General features: G+C 36.9%; 1 protein-coding gene and 1 pseudogene across 2 annotated transcripts; one reads left to right on the top strand and one right to left on the bottom strand.

The window, feature by feature from the left end:
• Nucleotides 1-5,174: 5,174 nt before the first annotated feature.
• Nucleotides 5,175-6,243, bottom strand: LOC115629298 (annotated as a pseudogene).
• A 10,336-nt stretch (nucleotides 6,244-16,579) lies between these two features.
• Nucleotides 16,580-17,472, top strand: LOC115629234. Of its 2 annotated transcripts, none has more exons than XM_030525648.1 (2): nucleotides 16,580-16,741; nucleotides 16,807-17,472. In XM_030525648.1, exon 2 carries the CDS (start codon nucleotides 16,809-16,811, stop codon nucleotides 17,286-17,288), a length of 480 nt encoding a protein of 159 aa, XP_030381508.1. In that variant the 5' UTR covers nucleotides 16,580-16,741; nucleotides 16,807-16,808; the 3' UTR covers nucleotides 17,289-17,472. The 2 variants fall into 2 exon arrangements, with proteins under 2 accessions (XP_030381508.1, XP_030381507.1); XM_030525647.1 differs by having other exon boundaries at nucleotides 16,804-17,472.
• The last annotated feature ends 1,229 nt before the right edge of the window (nucleotides 17,473-18,701 follow it).

Genomic DNA, 18,701 nt, shown 5'->3' with positions numbered 1-18,701 from the left:
TAATAAGATAGATACAAGTGAATTCATTGAAGTTCTGAACAGTTTGTAGAAGAAAAGTGATTTGCGATTCAGGCACAGCAATCAATTTTAGTTCAGGTTGGATGACCCCATACCAGTACCATATTACTTATGGGTATTGGCCCTTCCTGAAAATTTATATTTATTAATAGCTCCAGCCTTAGTTTGACTCCATCAGGACTAGTTTCTGTATTACAGTTTGATTAAAAAACTCAAAATTACGACAACAAAGAAACACAAAATACTCAGGGTATCACTTATCCGAATATACGAGTACATATCTTCTGTCATAGCTAACACGTTTAAGTGGCATATATGTACATACATACATAAGTTAGCCCTTTAATTTCAAATTTAACATGCACTACGACTGACAAAAATATTAAGTGGACCACGCCCAATAAATCAGTAGTAAGTCTTGGCGATTTGGCCAATCCCCTTGCGTTGGCAATGAAATCTCTGTGAACAACTGGAATATATTTCATCAGTGAATTTGATATAAGAATGTCAGTCGACGCCTAATATCAATATTTATAACACCCAGAAGGATGTCTAGCACGCCCGTGCGTGTTTTAGGCGCATGAGGCCCAAGCTCTACAGCGTTATGCGAAAACTATGTTCCACCAATTGGGTTTTTGTTGTTGTTTTTTTGTTTTGTTTACACAGCTAAGTTGATGTTCTGCCGTCATGTGCGAGCATGAAAATAATGCGAGAATGCCTATTATATTTATTTATTCATTGGCATTGTTAAGACCTAAGCAATTGCGATAAATGTCATCATCGAACTTGCTAAAATGCCGTGCAAGGAATGATGGCCATTTAAGCCATCAATTGCATTTTATGGCCCCCTTGACACTATGCCAGACACGGCTTGGAAACTGCATTCATTTACACTGCGAGTGGCTGTTTGCGCCACATGTACATACATATGTATATTAACACCAGAAATATACAACACACACCAGTACATACATATATAGTATACATACACACATCTTTATACATACTAAGTAGTGTTGCCAACTTTTAAGAAGGAAACAAGGCTGTTTTTGACGGGAATGGGAGTGAAATAAAGCTTAAAATAATAAAGAATAAAGCTAAGAAATGCTTAGAAAAATGTATTTTCCAAGGTTTATTTATCATCTTGGCGAACATTTTAAATGATAATTACGCATTTTGTTGTGGGTCAACATTTTGCAGCTCGCGCAAACCTAATACACTCATGTACAGAGTATAATAATGATAAAGCTGCCTCGTTTCCACTTTTTTCTTCATGAATGTTGGCAAAATTACAAAAAGCGGGAAAAGTAAATGTATTTTTAAAAGCCCAGAATTCCCACTGCCCGCAATTTCATTTAAAAAATAACCAGATTTGTCGGGAAAAAAGCCAAATGGGCAACACTGATACTAAGAGATACGTATATACAAGTACATATGTATAAATTACAATTACAGCCCGTCTATCTATCCATCTGTGTGTCTGTGTACTCATATACCAAAATATGCCATTATATACATATGTATGTACGGACATTAGATACATACATACTACTCGTACATTCATTTGTAAAACGCATGTGTAAATGGGTTTGTCTTGTCGAACATTTGACTGTCGAGAATTACGTTCAAGCCGTGCTGTACAAGTTAATACAAACTATGTGGAAATGAATGTACGTACATACAAAAACAGCAAAAAACACTCACCCAGCTCTTCTTAGTTCTCAGCTCCTTCAATTAGTTTGTTCTGTAAAATAAAACGGAAAGATTATTTATAATAGGGAACAAAATTTAACAAAGCATTTATGGTCAAAGATTTCAAGTTAAACTGTCATAAAAAAATACACTTCACAGTTAACAGGAAGAAGGAAGCGTTTTCGACCTTATAAAGATATATATTCTTAATCAGCATGTCGATCTGTCTGACTGTTTGGATGAACACCTGGAAATCGGAAACGGTTGCGCCAATGTATATAGATTCTCCTAGTTCCTCGGAAACACATTTTTTTATTTTCCTTTTTTTAATTCCACCTTTATATAATAAATCCGCTGATTCTAGCTCTTGCTCTTCCGGAACCCAACTCGTCCTACAAAATCTATTTATAAACTTTGTGAGCCCACTAAACTGGTACAATCTTTTATCCGTTGGCCTAAGTTCTTAAAAAACCAGCAACAGAGATAAGACGCTAAAAAATCAAGAAGGAAGACAAGTTAGTATGCCGGACATAACCCTGATTGATCTCTCAGACTTAATTTCATTTGATTGGCAAAAAAAGAAAGGTAGAAAATTAATAAATCAGCTCTCCAAAATTAATTAGCTCTGGAAAATATGAAAAGTATACAAGTATTAAAAATTGTAAAGCCAAAACCACACATTGATTAATACTCGAATTAATCTTGATAATATCCAGTGTAACAAATAAATCTGTTTTAATCACCTAAAGATACTACTGACAAAAACAAAAAAAAACGCGTTGAATGCTTGTTTTGCGCCCCCAACTCTTATATGTACTCGTATAGTCAGCACCCGGTCCAGTAATTAATTGTGTTTAATATTAACAATTTGTTTTAATTTACCGCTCTTTCCATAATTTATCATTTACAATTCATTAACATTGAAACTACAAAACAATACAACAATAATATATGTAAGTACATATACTTGTATATACATATATATGTGTGACTGTGTGTCCATTGGCAGGACGCACCTGACTCACAACAACGACAACAACAGCTGCTGGTAGAGCAAGGACAGTGTCATGCATATTACAGTTCATTAAAAATGTAGCTTTTAAAACAAAAATTGGAGCATGAAACAATGGGTTATACAAGAACAAATTACAGATTTTGAAAGTCACACAACAAACATTTTTTTATTGTAAGTATACTTTCGGTGCACATAGGGTTTTTAAATGAAATCGAGCAGAACAAACACATATCTTAAGGCCCTGCAGGATTATTCGGCGCATAAAATATAAATTCCATTATGGTCAACTTGTTTTAAATATGAAACTGTGTTCCAAAACCTTTGGGTGAGCATTGACAAGATTGCTGTTTTTTATACCCTGTGAAAGGGTGTTGTGCAAAGTACGTAACAGGCAGAAGGAAGCATCTCCGACCCCGTAAAGTATATATATTCTGAATCAGCATGACGAGAGAAATCGATCTAGACATGTCCGTCCGTCCATCTGTCTGGATGAACGCAAGGATCTCAGAAACTATAACATACTTATATATAACATACTTTTAACATACTTATATCTTCGAATATGTATCGACTAGCAGGTATTGACCGTCTTAACCCGGCTCAATATAATGTTTCCAATTGTATTTATTTTGTGTGTGCATAACCTACCCATATGTTTTCACCTTATAAGTTACCAGTAGGAAGGCATTTAAGGTATTTAAATGAACATTTTCTGTTCTTGACAAAAAATTGTTCAGTAGTCCGTTACATTTTTGTTCTTGCCAAACTATTTCGATAAACGAACATGACCACTATAACTAATATTTTTTAAAGCTCGTTTTCCCCTCTTTGGAGCTGGATACTATGAAAGGATACTTGAGTCCAAATTTCATCTTTTACCGTTTGGACTGTGCGTTGATCACCAATTAGTCAGGACAAACTGTTTTATACTTATATACATTTGAGTCTTTTCGTGCCATATTGAGTCAATACGGTCACGCACAATCTCGGAATATGAAACACGGCACTCGTGTCAATGCCGTGCAGCGATGAGCCACGATCAAAAAGCACTGACAATTCTCATCTCAATTTGCTAGAGTAAAACTTTCGATAGTTGAAGCCACCGATACCATCAAAATATCGAAGTTTGAATGCAATAAGCAGAATATTTAAATAATAAAATCTAATTATTTATTGAGATCAATAAGATCTGCCCGCAATGCGAAGCAGAATATGCGTAGCTCCGTTATTCGGTTTCTGCTTTACTATTGCTTACGCAGTCGTTGCCTAGCGACGGTAACTGTAAACTTTAGGCGTTTTGCCTTTGCAATTAACATTAAATGGTCAAAACAAAAGAAGAGCGAGCCAATGACTTGCAGTTGTTGTTGTTTTTAGAGCATTATTTTTTTTACAATCAAACAACTGTGTTCGATTGCCCAATGTATACATTAATACGAATGTACATACATGCTATATTCAAACACAGGCATACATACATACATACATATGTATGTTTCTCTTTACTTTTTCAACCGTACGTAGAGAACCGCACACATAGACACGAACTGTTGCTTGTTGTGTGTGTGAGTGTGTGTATGTGATGTCCCCAACTATTTGATATTTGTTGTTGCTGCATAAAGTTATTAATGAAAACCCTAATGCCAAATGCACTAAACAAAGAAAAAACAAGAAAGGAATGCTAAAGTCGAGCAGGCTCAACTCTTAAATACCCTGTACCACCCCACAAAAAAAAAAAAAAAAAAAAAAAATCAGAAAAAATGAACAAACTCGTCCTTTCTCGGTCTCAGGAGAATCTGTATACCAAGTTTGGTTATTCTAGCTCTTATACTTTCGGAGATCCTTGCGTTCATACAGACAGACAGACGGACAGACGGACATGGCTATACCCTTGTACCCTTTGGGTACAGGGTATAATTACTTTTAAAAATGTTATATAATTTTCAATTAATTAACATTTCTTGCTCTGTCAGTGTAAGACGATTATACATACATACATATGTAGATATACATAGATATAGCTCGAGTTTTCCAAAATCCCTTCTTAGTGGGCACCTAGACAATGAAAGGATACTTGAGTCCAAATTTCAGCTTCCTAGTCTTTACCGTTTGGGCTGTGCGTTGATCAGTCAGTCAGTCAGGACAAACTGTTTTATATACATATATAGATTGTTGCCTTAATTTTGAATTTTGCCGTCGTATGTATGTGTATGTGTTATTTTGTACGCTCATTGCGTAGATTGCGTTAATTTGAGCGAATTGGTCCTTAAAAGTCGTTGTGCCCAAAAGCCTGAACTAAATAAGCCAACAAGTGCGATTGGAATTTGTGTTTAGACTTCTTTAAGAAGCCTCTACAACAAATGGTTTGTTTTCTTACTTAAAGCCTATTTGCAATACATTTACTGCTACATACTACATAGATCAAATGTAGGTAAAGGGATTTAATGACAAATCATATAATACAATGCATGTGATTAACTTTGCCTGCCTCCGTACTGCCATTGGTAGCATAGGTTGTGCCGCTACTGTTGGCGCTGCCATTACCGTTGCCCGAATTGGCGGTGCTGCTACCACAGCTGCTGTTGTTGCTGCCACTGAGCACCGAGGCAAGGCTGCTGTTACTGCCCGTGCCAACTGCAGCACTCGAAACATTGCCATTGACACCACCTGCCACACCACCTGTGCCAGCACCGCTAGCAACACTACCACCACTTGCAGATCCGCAGTTGCTGGCCGCCTCCTGAAGATTGGTCTCCTGCAGCTCAACACTCATCTTGATTAAGTATTGGGCCAAGGCCACCGAGTCTGGATCACCGCTGATGGTTATAGTGCGATCGGTGTTGCCGCCCTCACGTTCCTCACAATTGGAGATGCGAATCATGGCTCCAGAGACCTGGCGTAGTTCGGCGATCTTGGTGCCCCCCTTGCCAATGATGCAGCCAATTAAGTCATTTGAAACGGTCATCTCGTGCTGCTGCTGTTGAGCTCGATTGGCATTAGCCGTGCGCAATTGGGAGCCAGCCAATGCGGCGAGGGCTGTATGGTTTAGTCCACCAGTGTTTGCCGGTGCCATGCCAGCAAGACCCAAGGCAGCAAGGCTGGCCAATGGATTTTTGCAACCTCCTGGGTGGGTACAGCATATTTGCCCTGTATGGTAAGGGCTTGTCCATTGGCCAATATGACTGGGCCAGTTACTTGCGGTTTTGGTTGATGTGGTATGGTAGCACCGCGTGGTGGTGATTCCAACATGATAAGACATATCTGATAGATGCATTGGGTTATTCGCTCAGTACTGCCGCTCAAAGTACCGCACGCTCTGTAGAGTTTGGCAACATTTCACTAGCCACCTGTATGGAACAGCCTGTGGTTTGACGAACTTCCTTCACCTTTGATCCACTTTTACCAATTAACGATCCACATTGACTGGCGGGCACAATCAGCCTTATAGTGAGTGTCACCGATGGATCCTCGTGTTTGACGGGTGCTCCTCTCGCACTGCTGCTTGTGTTATTGTCTTCCATTGATATATGTATATATGCCTGCCTCTGCTCTTGTTGGGTGTTTTGGCTTTTGGAAAGATCGGCGTTACAGTTCAATAAATTGCCTTTTGATGGTTGCAGTTTGTCTTGTTTCCTTCTTAGTTTGCAGTTATTGCTTTATGTATCATAAGTGGTTCATGTACGATATGGGTGTCTTTTATTTGTTGGCTTACCCGTGTTTTCCCTCAAATTCTTCTCAAATTAAATTTGTGGTGTCTTTTACTAGTCGTACTACGATTGCTTAAGCTCGCTGCGTTGATGCACTTGGTTTTTATACCCTGTACCCAAAGGGTACAAGGGTATATTAGTTTTGTGCGAGTGCACATGGAACACACAGAAGGAGGCTTGGTAGACCCCACAAAGTATATATATTCTTGATCAGCATGACAAGCCGAGTCGATATAGCCATGTCCGTCTGTCCGTCTGTCTGTATGAACGCAAGGATCTCCGAAAGTATAAGAGCTAGAATAACCAAACTTGGTATACAGATTCTCCTGAGACCGAGAAAGGACGAGTTTGTTCATTTTTTCTGATCCACCTCCCCACTCCCCCCCTATTACCTATTTTCTATAACTCCCGTAATTCTTGGAATTTTGAACTAAAATTTGGTAGTCACATTAGGTTAGTAATTATATATCCGTATACCAAGTTTCATTATGATCGGAATGATCGGAAAGAAAGTTATAGCCATATAACCAGGCCCAATGCACACATACATACATATGTACAAGTACACAAACACGCATAAGGCACGATTCTGATGTAAATGTAAATGTATGTATGCATGCATGGAATATTTTATATTTAATTAGTTAATATGTAGTTAATTAATTAAATTAATTTAGTTAATTAATTTAATTAAATTTATTAATTAATTTAATTACTTTTTTGTGGGGTGGTACAGGGTATTTAAGAGTTGAGCCTGCTCGACTTTAGCATTCCTTTCTTGTTATTCTTACGTTTTTGTTTTAGTATAAAATGCAAAAAATGATCACTGTGTTTTGCTTAATTATTATATTTATTTATTTTTAAATCATTTTGACATTGAGCAAAAATGCTGCGGCATTTGAAGTTTTTTATGTTGTTTAGACAAATTTTTGTAGTTGTAAGTGCCGCAAACATTAAACAAACTAAATTGATGAGCTCGTCTTTGTGTACGTGTGTGTGATTTGCCGCAAAACACGCTGGGGCAGTTGACGCTTCACTTCACGTTTCTATGTACATATGTATGTACATATGTATGCATGTATGCAAATTATTCTTTCTCACCGTCTCGTGCACTTATTCAAATTTGTGTTTAATTTTTCCACGTCGCGCTTTACAATTTGCTTATTTTGTTATTTATAATATGTTTCTTTATGCTCTCACTATACGAAAGACTTGTCGCGCCTTTCTTTAAATTCTGAAAAACACAATATTCTAGGAAAAGTTATTAGAGAGAAAAAATTCAGTCCAGTACTATGCGCACAAACTAGAGCATACGAATTTCTTCAATAAATTCCGCCCCCCTGCTATAGAATTCAGTCAACACTGTCCACATTTCGAAAGCTACAAAAAAAGATCTTATTTTGTACACATAATTAATTTACAATTATCTAATTTGTTTCAAATATTTTCCAAATAGGTCAGTTCTACAGACTGTATACCTAGTAGAGTTGGGTACGGGACGTGTTTTCAGTAGTGGCATTTCGTGCCACGCGTGGGCATGCGTGTTCGTGTTTCAAATTCCGATTTCGTGCGTGACCGTGCGTGTGCGTGTTGAGGCAAACACGAGCAATATACCACAAACAAAATTAGCAACTAAATTGAAAACTAAAGAAAAAATAAAAAAGTAATAAAAAACGAATGTTGGAGTTATTTTTAAATCCACTTTTTAAGAATAGGAATTTTTTAAATTCCGAGAAAAAAGGAATGAGGGCTTCAATAGCGAGTTAATATTTGAGTCAGAAAACCAAGTACCTAATAGTCAACACGACCTTCCTCATTTTTGGACTCTAATAATTCCAAAAATTATTCTGGGCAGGGAAAGAATATAAATATATAACTATATAGGTAGTGCTGTTGATCCAGGAATTTGTGCGTTAACATACTGGAAAGCTACAAATATTAAGACATAGAACTCAATATCCCGTTAGCTCCGCAAACAAGTGAACGAGTTTTTTTCACTTCTGGACTTATTTGGAACGAGCGACGAACTCGGCTTAGCTCAAATATAGATAAGACAATCTTTCTTAATACAAATTTGAAGTGCTTTAAATGGATATATTTTTCGTTTTTACCTTTAACAGGTTCGTGTTGGGCCGTGCGTAGAAAAATTGTCTTCGTGCGTGCGCGTGCGTGTTTCTAAAATTTAATTTCGTGGCCGTGCCGTGTCGGGTCAAAAAAGCCTGCCATTGCCCATCTCTAGTACCTAGCCAAATTTTAACTTACATGAGTTATATACGCCTACAAGCTGCAGCATCGGCGAACTTCTCTTCTTTTTGCTTTTATAAATTTTAATTTTCACCATCACTAAGAACGCTAAACTTAGCATGCCAGCGACAGAGGCTTTTAGTGGCTGAAGGGCAATTTTTATACCCTGTACCCGTAGGGTAAAAAGGGTATATTAGGTTTGTGCAAAGTATGTAACATACAGAAGGAAGCATCTCCGACCCCATAAAGTATATATATTCTTGATCAGCATGACGAGAGAAATCGATCTAGACATGTCCGTCCGTCTGTCCGTCTGTCCGTCCGTCTGGATGAACGCGAGGATCTCAGAAACTATAAAAGCTAGAATAACCAAAGTTGGCATCCAGATTCTCCTAGGTCCGAGAAAGGACGAGTTTATTTTATTTTTTGGAATTTTCCCCCCCTTCCCCCGCTAAAGAATTTCGTCAATAGCGTCCACATTTCAAATGCTACCTAAACCAAACTTTACACACATAATTTATATATAATTGTCTACTGTTGTTCAAAATTTTATTCAATTCGGTCAATTCTAAGAAAAGTTATTAGCGAAACAAATTCTCGCCAGCACAACCCCCACAAACTGCAGCAACAAGTTCGCTCTTCTTCTTCCTCTTTTTGCTGCTGCTTTGGGCGCATATAACTCAGTGACGGAAGTTTACCTGGGTACAGGGTATTACACTGTCGGGCTTGCTCGACTGTAGCGTTCTCTCTTGTTCATGTATGCTTTTCGCATTCTACATAAAAACTTCGATTTATTTTAATCAAATATTTACGAAATTAGTATAAGTAAATATTAAGCTTACTTAATGCTTCAAATTTTTAATTAAAACAAGATAGAACGCTACAGTCGAGCAAGCCCGACAGTAAAATAGCCTGTACTCTCCACAAAAAAGAAAAACTAAAAAAAAAAAAAAATTAAAAAAAAAATTAAATTATTAAAAAAATGAATGAATTAATTAATTAATTAAATTAAATTAGAATACATGTTTATGTTCAGTTTTAACAGCATACATTTACATCACGTACCTATGCGTGTTTATATGCGTGTATGTATGCAGCACAAAGTTAAACCAAAGCAGCAACAACAACAACAGCTGCGGGCAGCGCTGCCGACAGAGCTGCAGGCAGCGCATGAGCAGCGATTTTACTTATGGCTATAACTTTCTTCAGAATTGACCTATCATGATGAAATTTGGCACACGGACACATTAGTACTAACTGGATGTACCTACCAAAATTGATTTCAAAATTCCGAGAATTACGGAAGTTATAAGAAAAAACACGAATTGCGGGGGAGTGGGGGGGTGCATCGAAAAAAAACTCAAGCTCGTACTTTCTCGGTCTTAGGAGAATATGGAAACCAAGTTTGGTTATTCTAGCTCTTATACTTTCTGAGATCCTTGCGTTCATATGGACAGACAGACGGACAGACGGACGGACGGACAAGGCTATATCCACTCGGCTTCTCATCCTGATCAAGAATATATATACTTTGTGGGGTCTGCCACGCCTTCTTCTGTGTGTTACATACATGCGCACAAAACTAGTATAGCCTTTCACCCTTTGGGTAAAGGCTATAAAAAGAACTGTTTTTTTCTTAAATTTCTTTGTTCCTTTTTTCCAAAATATATAATCGATAAATAAATCCTAACTAATATAGTATACATATGTAGAGCTCGGTTTAACGCCTGAGTTGCTAGAATGATTAGTGCTGCTACATATGCATAAGTAACTCTACTTGTTGCACTAGGAACTAATAAATAAATATAACTCAGTGCCGGAAGTTTGGCTGGCTACAGGACATTTCACTGCCGGATTTGCCCGACTGTAGCGTTCTCTCTTTTTACTGTATAATATACTTACCATAAACGGCTTAACTGCCGAGGAAGCTAAAATATTTATTGATGATATTTACATATTTGCAACATAGTCACAGCATATAAGACTATTATGTCGGCTGCATTCATATTTTATGTGTTTTTCGATTGTCAACAGATTCAGCTGCTGCTCTCTGATTGAAATTGTTGAGCTCGTCTACCGGCGCTCTGCCGTGCAGCGACTGAAAAGTGATTCTAGATGCAGTTGGCCTCGCCGCTTGCATTTTACATGAGGCTTTCAATGTGTAACTGCTCTACTTGTATAGTAAGTACGTCCGATTTAGTGTTGTAATTAAATGTTAAGAGTGGTGTTATACATGTATAGCCATTTGCTTTCCATTGCAATCTATCTGGGACCTAGTGATAATGAATACGTATTTTTCATGTAAGACGGCACAAAAGTGGCAGTTCTGATAATAATAATAGTGTTATAGGATCTCTCCCTAATTATAAAATAGGTTAAGATAAATAAAAATTGAAGTCATTATACTTTTCATTTGTGTTGATATCTCTTTTAGTTTAAAAGTTATACCCATTTAAAATGTTTACTACATATATGTTCGGCGAATAAGTTGTGAGCCACTGTACATATGTATACTCATATATATATATATGTATATATATATATGTGCATATGTTTTTCAACAAGTAGCTGACCAAAAGGCTTATGGAGTACTCAAATAGGCCATATTACTAAAGAAGCTAAAGCTCCTTCACACGCCATGCAAGTAAAGAAAAGTGAGCTTTCCAGTATGAAGAGGGCCCGTGAAGGCGCTGCCTCTTGACCTGTTATGACTATATACATACATACATATGTATGTACATGCGAGTATGTCGGTGATTTGAATAAAAACAGCTATTCATTTCGCACATAAGAGCCAAAAACAATGTTTAATCTTAGAATACTTTTGCTGCAGGCTAGAAACTTAAAACCGTGTTTAATCTTGGAATTTTTTAGTTGTAAGATAAAAGTAAGCAGCAGTTTTTTTTCTGCTTACTATCGTATAAGAATATAATGTGTACACTGCAAGAAAAATGGCAGCCTTAAATTCGAACCAAGCGTCTTGACTTTGTCTCAAGGCGTGCTTCAAATTTAAAAGAGATAACCAGCGAAATGTCATTGAAGTGAGCACAAATCAAGGTTTTACAGTAGAAGACCAACAACATTTTAAATTATACCCAGAAACGAATATTAAGAAGAAATATTTATTAAATTAAACACAATGGATTGATCTTTTTATAAATTAAATTAGCGAGACATATGAACATATTTACTAACTCAATCGCTTTGTGCTACCACGTGGTAAACGAGCCATTGTTTTAAAATGAAAAGCAATACAAGTAGTTTAACACTGAAGTCAAAGCATTTATTAGGAATGGAGAAAGGCATACTTTAGGGAAAGAGTGAATATTGCCCTAGAAAAGTTCAGAAACTTCGGAAGTTGGAGGTAAAAGCTCAAAAGAGAGTTTCCTTGTGAACGGGTTGAACGCGTTTTTTGTAACATTTTCAGAGGCTTTACAACATTTTATACCCTAATTGTTTAATATTTATGGCTTTTCCAATCAGCTTGTTTATTTGCGCTGTCGGTCTCTCTGTCCTAGATCTCGAAAACTTGAAGACCTAGAGACACAAAATGTTGTACACAGATGCCTTATGTACTTATGTACGCACTACGAGCTTATTTTATTTTTTTGATGCATCCCCACTCCCCTGCGATTTGTGATGTTATGTAACACCGTTTGTATAATCACCTATATCTCGGCGACTATAGGAGCTAGAGACACAAAATGTTGGTTCAAGATGCCTTATACTATATACTCGTACATACACATATACAGAACAAGTGTACACTTAATTCTGTTTTAACGCGGTCGTTTTTTACATTGTTTTGATTTAACACGGTTTGAAAAGTAAAATTTCATAAACTTCTCTATTTCTTTTACACGACTTTTTCTGGAACCAATTCAAAATTTTCCTCCTTCCCCTTAAGTTGTATCATGATAGGTTGAAATGAAGTTACAGCCATAAATGTAATCTTTGCCCAAGCCCTGCACGCAGTTGGTGTTGTTGTTGTTGTTGTTGTTGTTGCTGGTGACATGCTGACACACAGGCACGCATTGGCATGCAGAGTATTTCAAAGTCGGGACATCCGACTTCAGCTTTCCCACTTGTTTTCTGCCTTTTTAAAGTGGACACAGATAGGGTTTTTAGAGTCGGGCCCGCACCTCTCTAGTACTCGTATTCCACTCTTGTTTCGCATCGCACAAATACAAATACAAATACAAATACATGTACATGTTTTTCATGTTGCTTTCGCTCTCGCAAATATTTGTTAGAGCTTTTGCTAAGTGCAGTACAGCTCAAGTGCGTACAGCTTTTACATTCTTGTGCCATATTACTGTTTGTGCTTTGCTCTTCTCGCTCCTCGCGCACCTCAACTTGTTTTTTCTCTAACTTAACCCTGAAAATTTGTGGGTCAACAATGCCGTGCTGCCAAAGTTTTGCACATTTAAAGATGCTTCTTATTGTGGCCAACTGCAGTTTATCAGCTGCTGGTGTGCAGGACTTGCCTCACAGGATTTGATGACTAAGATCATCGCCAAGCCCAACCAAAACAAGAAAGGAATGCTAAAGTCGAGCAGGCTCAACTCTTAAATACCCTGTACCACCCCACAAAAAAGTAATTTAATTAATTTAATTAATTAATTTAATTTAATTAATTAATTTAATTTAATTAATTAACTAAATTAATTTAATTAATTAACTAAATATTCCATGCATGCATAGATACATTTACATTTACATCAGAATCGTGCCTTATGCGTGTTTGTGTACTGTACATATGTATGTATGTGTGCATTGGGCCTGGTTATATGGCTATAACTTTCTTTCCAATCATTCTATCATAATGAAACTTGGTATACGGATATACAATTACTAACTGGATGTGTCTACCAAATTTCAGTTCAAAATTCCAAGAATTACGGGAGTTATAGAAAATCGTTAATAGGGGGGGAGTGGGGGGGTGGATCAGAAAAAATGAACAAACTCGTCCTTTCTCGGTCTCAGGAGAATCTGTATACCAAGTTTGGTTATTCTAGCTCTTATACTTTCGGAGATCCATGCGTTCATACAGACAGACAGACAGACAGACAGACGGACAGACGGACAGACGGACAGACGGACATGGCTATATCGACTCGGCTTGTCATGCTGATCAAGAATATATATACTTTGTGGGGTCTACCAAGCCTCCTTCTGTGTGTTCCATGTGCACTCGCACAAAACTAATATACCCTTGTACCCTTTGGGTACAGGGTATAAAAACGTCAGCAATTTCAGGTGGTCTTGGCCCGTATGCACGTACAGTGCATGTATGTATGTATAATTAACAGCGTGATAAATAATTGTGAAATAATTGTGTCTTCACCTATGCGCTGGTTAGAGACTTAATTTTGAAATATGCCAGCAACAGCGCCGTCATGTTAGGCAAGGCCCATTCCATCCTTGCGCCAACTGCTTTGAACTTAAGCTGCTAACCAATGCTGTCTTTGTCAGCCTCTTCAGGTACTCTGTTTGAATCTTTCCCGTTACCACCCTCGATTGAAGTGTGAACGGCCCTGATGGTTATCCCACCTGCGAACATTGAACAGCACCGCTCCTCCCTTCATCTGATTATCCTGAGTCTCGTGCTCGTAGTACGAACGCCATTCTGTAGCCTCGGGCATTATCCACCTTCTCGCACACCAACAGCCTTTCGGAAGCATGTATTTATTTCAAGGCTGTCTGCTGAATTTCTAAATTTATCTTTTCTGTGCATCGTGAAACAGCTTACTTAAAGACTAAGTAGTGTTCCGTTTGAATCGCTCTCAAGTATTTGTGACCCAGCAGTTTTAGCTCCTTATAGGATGGTCTTATTTATTATTAATTGCTAGAATTTCCCTAGAAAATTCTTATAAACTAAGCACTAGTCACACAAAAATACAATTTTCTTTTAAAAAAATGTAAAACAATTTTACCAAGCTATAGTACTTAGAATTTAATTAAATGGATTATAATATGCTTCGAACATTCTATATTTATCAGTTACTTATTTTTTAAGTACAAATTTAATTTTTCCCTAATTGCGTAAATTGCGTAATGTAAAGGTAGATGATTCCACAGGCAAATAGCATGAATAAAGAAAGATTCCATAAACAAAGATTCCATTGTGCAAGTATATATAATTTTATGCAACATAATTAGATATCAGAAATTTACCCATGTTCCAAACTTCATATGGGAAATGGTGTCAGCCAAACTAGACATGTGATCCCCCCTTTTAACATTGAATACATAAGTATCTGTCTATAATGTAGACTCTATATTATTCTATGCTACATTTAGAAGCACTATCACAGTTACCAAATATTTCGATACCATAACAAAGCGTGTCAGATTAGTTTTAGCGATTAATAATCTGATACCTATGGGCAAAAATTGCTTAGTTAGCGAAAGTTGTCTCAATAAGCCATAATTTTTTCCGCAGCCCTGAATACGCAATCACTCCAGGACAAAATCTTGTTAATGGTGATACCCAGATAACGATTCAATTTGCGTGTTATTGGCGCAAACGGGAAAAAACACTAGGATAATTCCTGTTCCTGTACAAATATATTTAAGCAAATGTATTTAAGCTAACCAAATCATGAAATTAGGAAAACAAGACACGTACCATATGCATTTAATTTTTTTAAAGATTCCCCTTTCTTGACTATCAGAAGGGACTTAAAATGTCCTAACGTTATTATAATTATTATTTATATTTATATTGTTTTTTTTTTTTTTGTTTTTTTGCAAGATTAGCAGTTTTCTGTTAGCTATAAATATAAATACAAGGCTAAGCCTAAGGTTCATTAGCCGTTGGAACAAAAATCCAAATCAGTTCTTTAGTACGCGCTTTACTAGAATATTTCCTCCACTATACTCCTACTCCTCCTAACCGAAGGAACTAAATTTGTCGCCTGTGCCTTTCTGCGGTTTGGCACATACTCGTAGGTAGTATGGTCAACACTGGTTGTCTCAATTAAAAAAGTCATTTTAAAAAGTGTGAAAAATGCTTGCAATTAGGAAAAAGAGCAAAGTGAATGTTCAATAGACTGGACTGGAAGAACATGCGGTTTATGGCAAATATGTAACCAAGACACGTTCTGCAATCACAATGCACCGCAATGCTGATGCAGTGGTATCTTGTCATTGCCAATGCAGTGGGGAAAGGCAAGAGCTAAATCCAAGAGTGCGCAGCTTTCGACTTGACCACTCACTGATGGTTATTGGAAACTAACAGAGCGCCCTGAACATCTTTCCTTTTTATAGCCTGTACCCAAAGGGTGAAAGGCTGTACTAGTTTTGTGCGCATGTATGTAACATACAGAAGGAGGCGTGGCAGACCCCACAAAGTATATATGTATATTCTTGGTCAGGGTGACAAGCCGACAAGCCAAAAAATTAGAATTTTGATTAAATAATGCACGATGCATTTAAAAAATAACTTATGCATATGATCAATGAAAAAAACTTCAACAAATCCAACTCAGATCCATTTTAAGGCGAAATGTAATAATGAACGTGTGGTCGACTTTATATGGCAACATTTTTTCTAGGGGGGGCAACTGCCCTCCTCCTCCTCCCCCCCTGCCTACGCCCTTGCTTACGTTCCAAGTGCGGGAACGGGGAAGTTTGTGGGAATGCAAATGTAAATGAGCGATATGCTTATATGCTTTTATAAGAATTTACATTTGCAAAAATATGTATATACATATATACATACTTTACCGCGCACCGATCCGGAGCTAATGTATGCCTTTACTTTTTAATTTATTCGGACGCCTTTTGTGTTCGCACAGTAAGCCATGGGAAAAGTTTTGAATATAGACCGGCGAAATGTTTCGTGGCTGTCATAAAACATAAATTTCACTTCAATAGAAAAATCCCAAACGACAACAACTTTTGGCCTTAGCAAAATAATTTGTATAATTTTATTTTATTTAACTTTTCGGTCTTCAAAAGTATTGCAGGCTATACGAGGAATCGACGTCTCACAAAATTAAAACGTTCAATTTTTCTTGAGCTATAGCATCATACTTATATAGTACATACATATATAGTACTGGTGAGTGCAATTATTGTACTCCAGATACCTTTCTTCCTTATTAATGCTAACCGATATCGCAGCAGTCATGGCCTCTCCTATAGTGGTGTTGATTGCAAGTTTCGTGCACTTTGGGCTACGCAGTTCGTGTTTCCTGAATATAGAGCGATTTACTCATATTCCGGGCACCGCCTACGCCGGACACATCGCCTACTGTGCGCTGCTGCACTTTCTGTACGATATGGAACTGATGCCAACTCGGTATCAGCGACGCATGAGCTGGCTCGCCTATTTTCTTATAGAACTGGTGCTTGGAATCGCTGTCATGGAGGTTTTTGCGCTTTGGCTTTGGTGCAACGTTGAGCATCTTTGCCATTTGGGGCTGCAGCATCTGCTGAAGCGCTATGGCATGACGCCGCAGTTCTATCAGGAGTGGGAGTGGGCCATAATGGGCACCATAATGACGGCACTCGCCACTCTACTTTGGATAAATGCGTTCGAGGCTACGAATCCGTCAGAGAAGTTGCGACAGCAACAGGAGACACAGAAACCACAATCTGCTAACTGAATGGCTCTTTTCCCGAACTCTACTTTGAAAGCTGATCGAATTCTTTGAGTTCCTTCAAGTTTCCAGATTTTTATTTTTCGGCTGTGCCAAATTATATATATACATCGACTTCAAAGCCATTCAAACCGTCAAATTAAGGGACAATAAAAAAGTACGAGTAATAGGCTTCGCTTGCCAACTAAAATGGTCATAAGATTTTATGTAATTGGAAGAATGGCAGAAAAGGGTAGAACTCAAGTGGGTTATGTTTGCATAATTGAAGCTAAGACGCAGCCTCATTCTTGCCATCGTTTACTTATAGAAACATTATTTGTGCTGATTCTACAACGACTTCTTCTATCTTAACATGTCTGGGCGGGCAGCAAAACTCCTAGAATGATTTTAGACTGGTGCTTTTTAAAAATTCAAATCTTCGTTCAAAATAAAGACATTAATGGAAATATGTACATACAAGTATGTCTAAGTTGAAAACGGACTTGATTTTGGAACAATTAAGTCTGTTCATGCCACATTCAAAATCACATTAATTTATTTCAACAGGTTGAAAAATAGAACCCTGATAAATAGTCAATCTAACTATAGTTGTATTGCCTTATTTTTCTCAAAATAATAACTCACGACTCAATTTTACTTTTTTCACGATTAGTTTGCAAACATCGGCATGGGTAATTTTGATCTTTTAAATATTCGTGATTTTATTAAGTTGAAATATTAACTGTTTCATAAATTTTCTTTATAGAATATTATTTTTTAGTCAAAAAGCTAAAATTTATTTAAAAGACGAAAAGACCCCATGAATCTTTATATTTTAAAAATTTTAATTTTTAAGATTAATTTTATTATTTATTTAAATATTTTATTGTTGGGTTGATATTAAAATTTAATAAACGTATAATTTATTAAATCATTATTTTATGAATAATTGATCCATTAATAATGATTAACAATTTAAGTTACTTTAATGCGACCTCGATGTTAGATTAAAATATAATTTTGGATGTAGGCGTTCAAATTTGAAGTCTGTTCGACTTTTAATTCTTACATGATCTGAGTTGTTACACGATTTTATTTCATTTAGCACGATAAATAACACAAAACAAACAAATAAAAACACACACAGCTCACAAACAGCTAGAAACCCTTCTTATATGGGTCGTTACAAAGAGGTAGCAACAATTGGCCAACAACGGCTCATAACAGAGTTAACTGTTGATAATGTAGATGCCGAAAGACCAAGAGAAAGTTCAGTTCAAAATTATTTCGAGCAAATTCGAGTAACTGATGATGACAGCAATTAAATTTGTGTTCCTGTATTTTTGATTATCATTTAATTGTTTTCAAACATCAAAAACTGAATAACCTATTATTTTTGTGAACAACATAGCTGTTTTACATGCCTACATAATTGTTTTT

This window comes from Scaptodrosophila lebanonensis, unplaced genomic scaffold (genome assembly GCF_003285725.1).
Source record: "Scaptodrosophila lebanonensis strain 11010-0011.00,11010-0021.00 unplaced genomic scaffold, SlebRS2 tig00000138-arrow-arrow-pilon, whole genome shotgun sequence".
NCBI lineage: Eukaryota > Metazoa > Arthropoda > Insecta > Diptera > Drosophilidae > Scaptodrosophila > Scaptodrosophila lebanonensis.
Note: the sequence above shows the minus strand (reverse complement) of the source record. Positions and strands in the feature narration are given on the sequence as shown.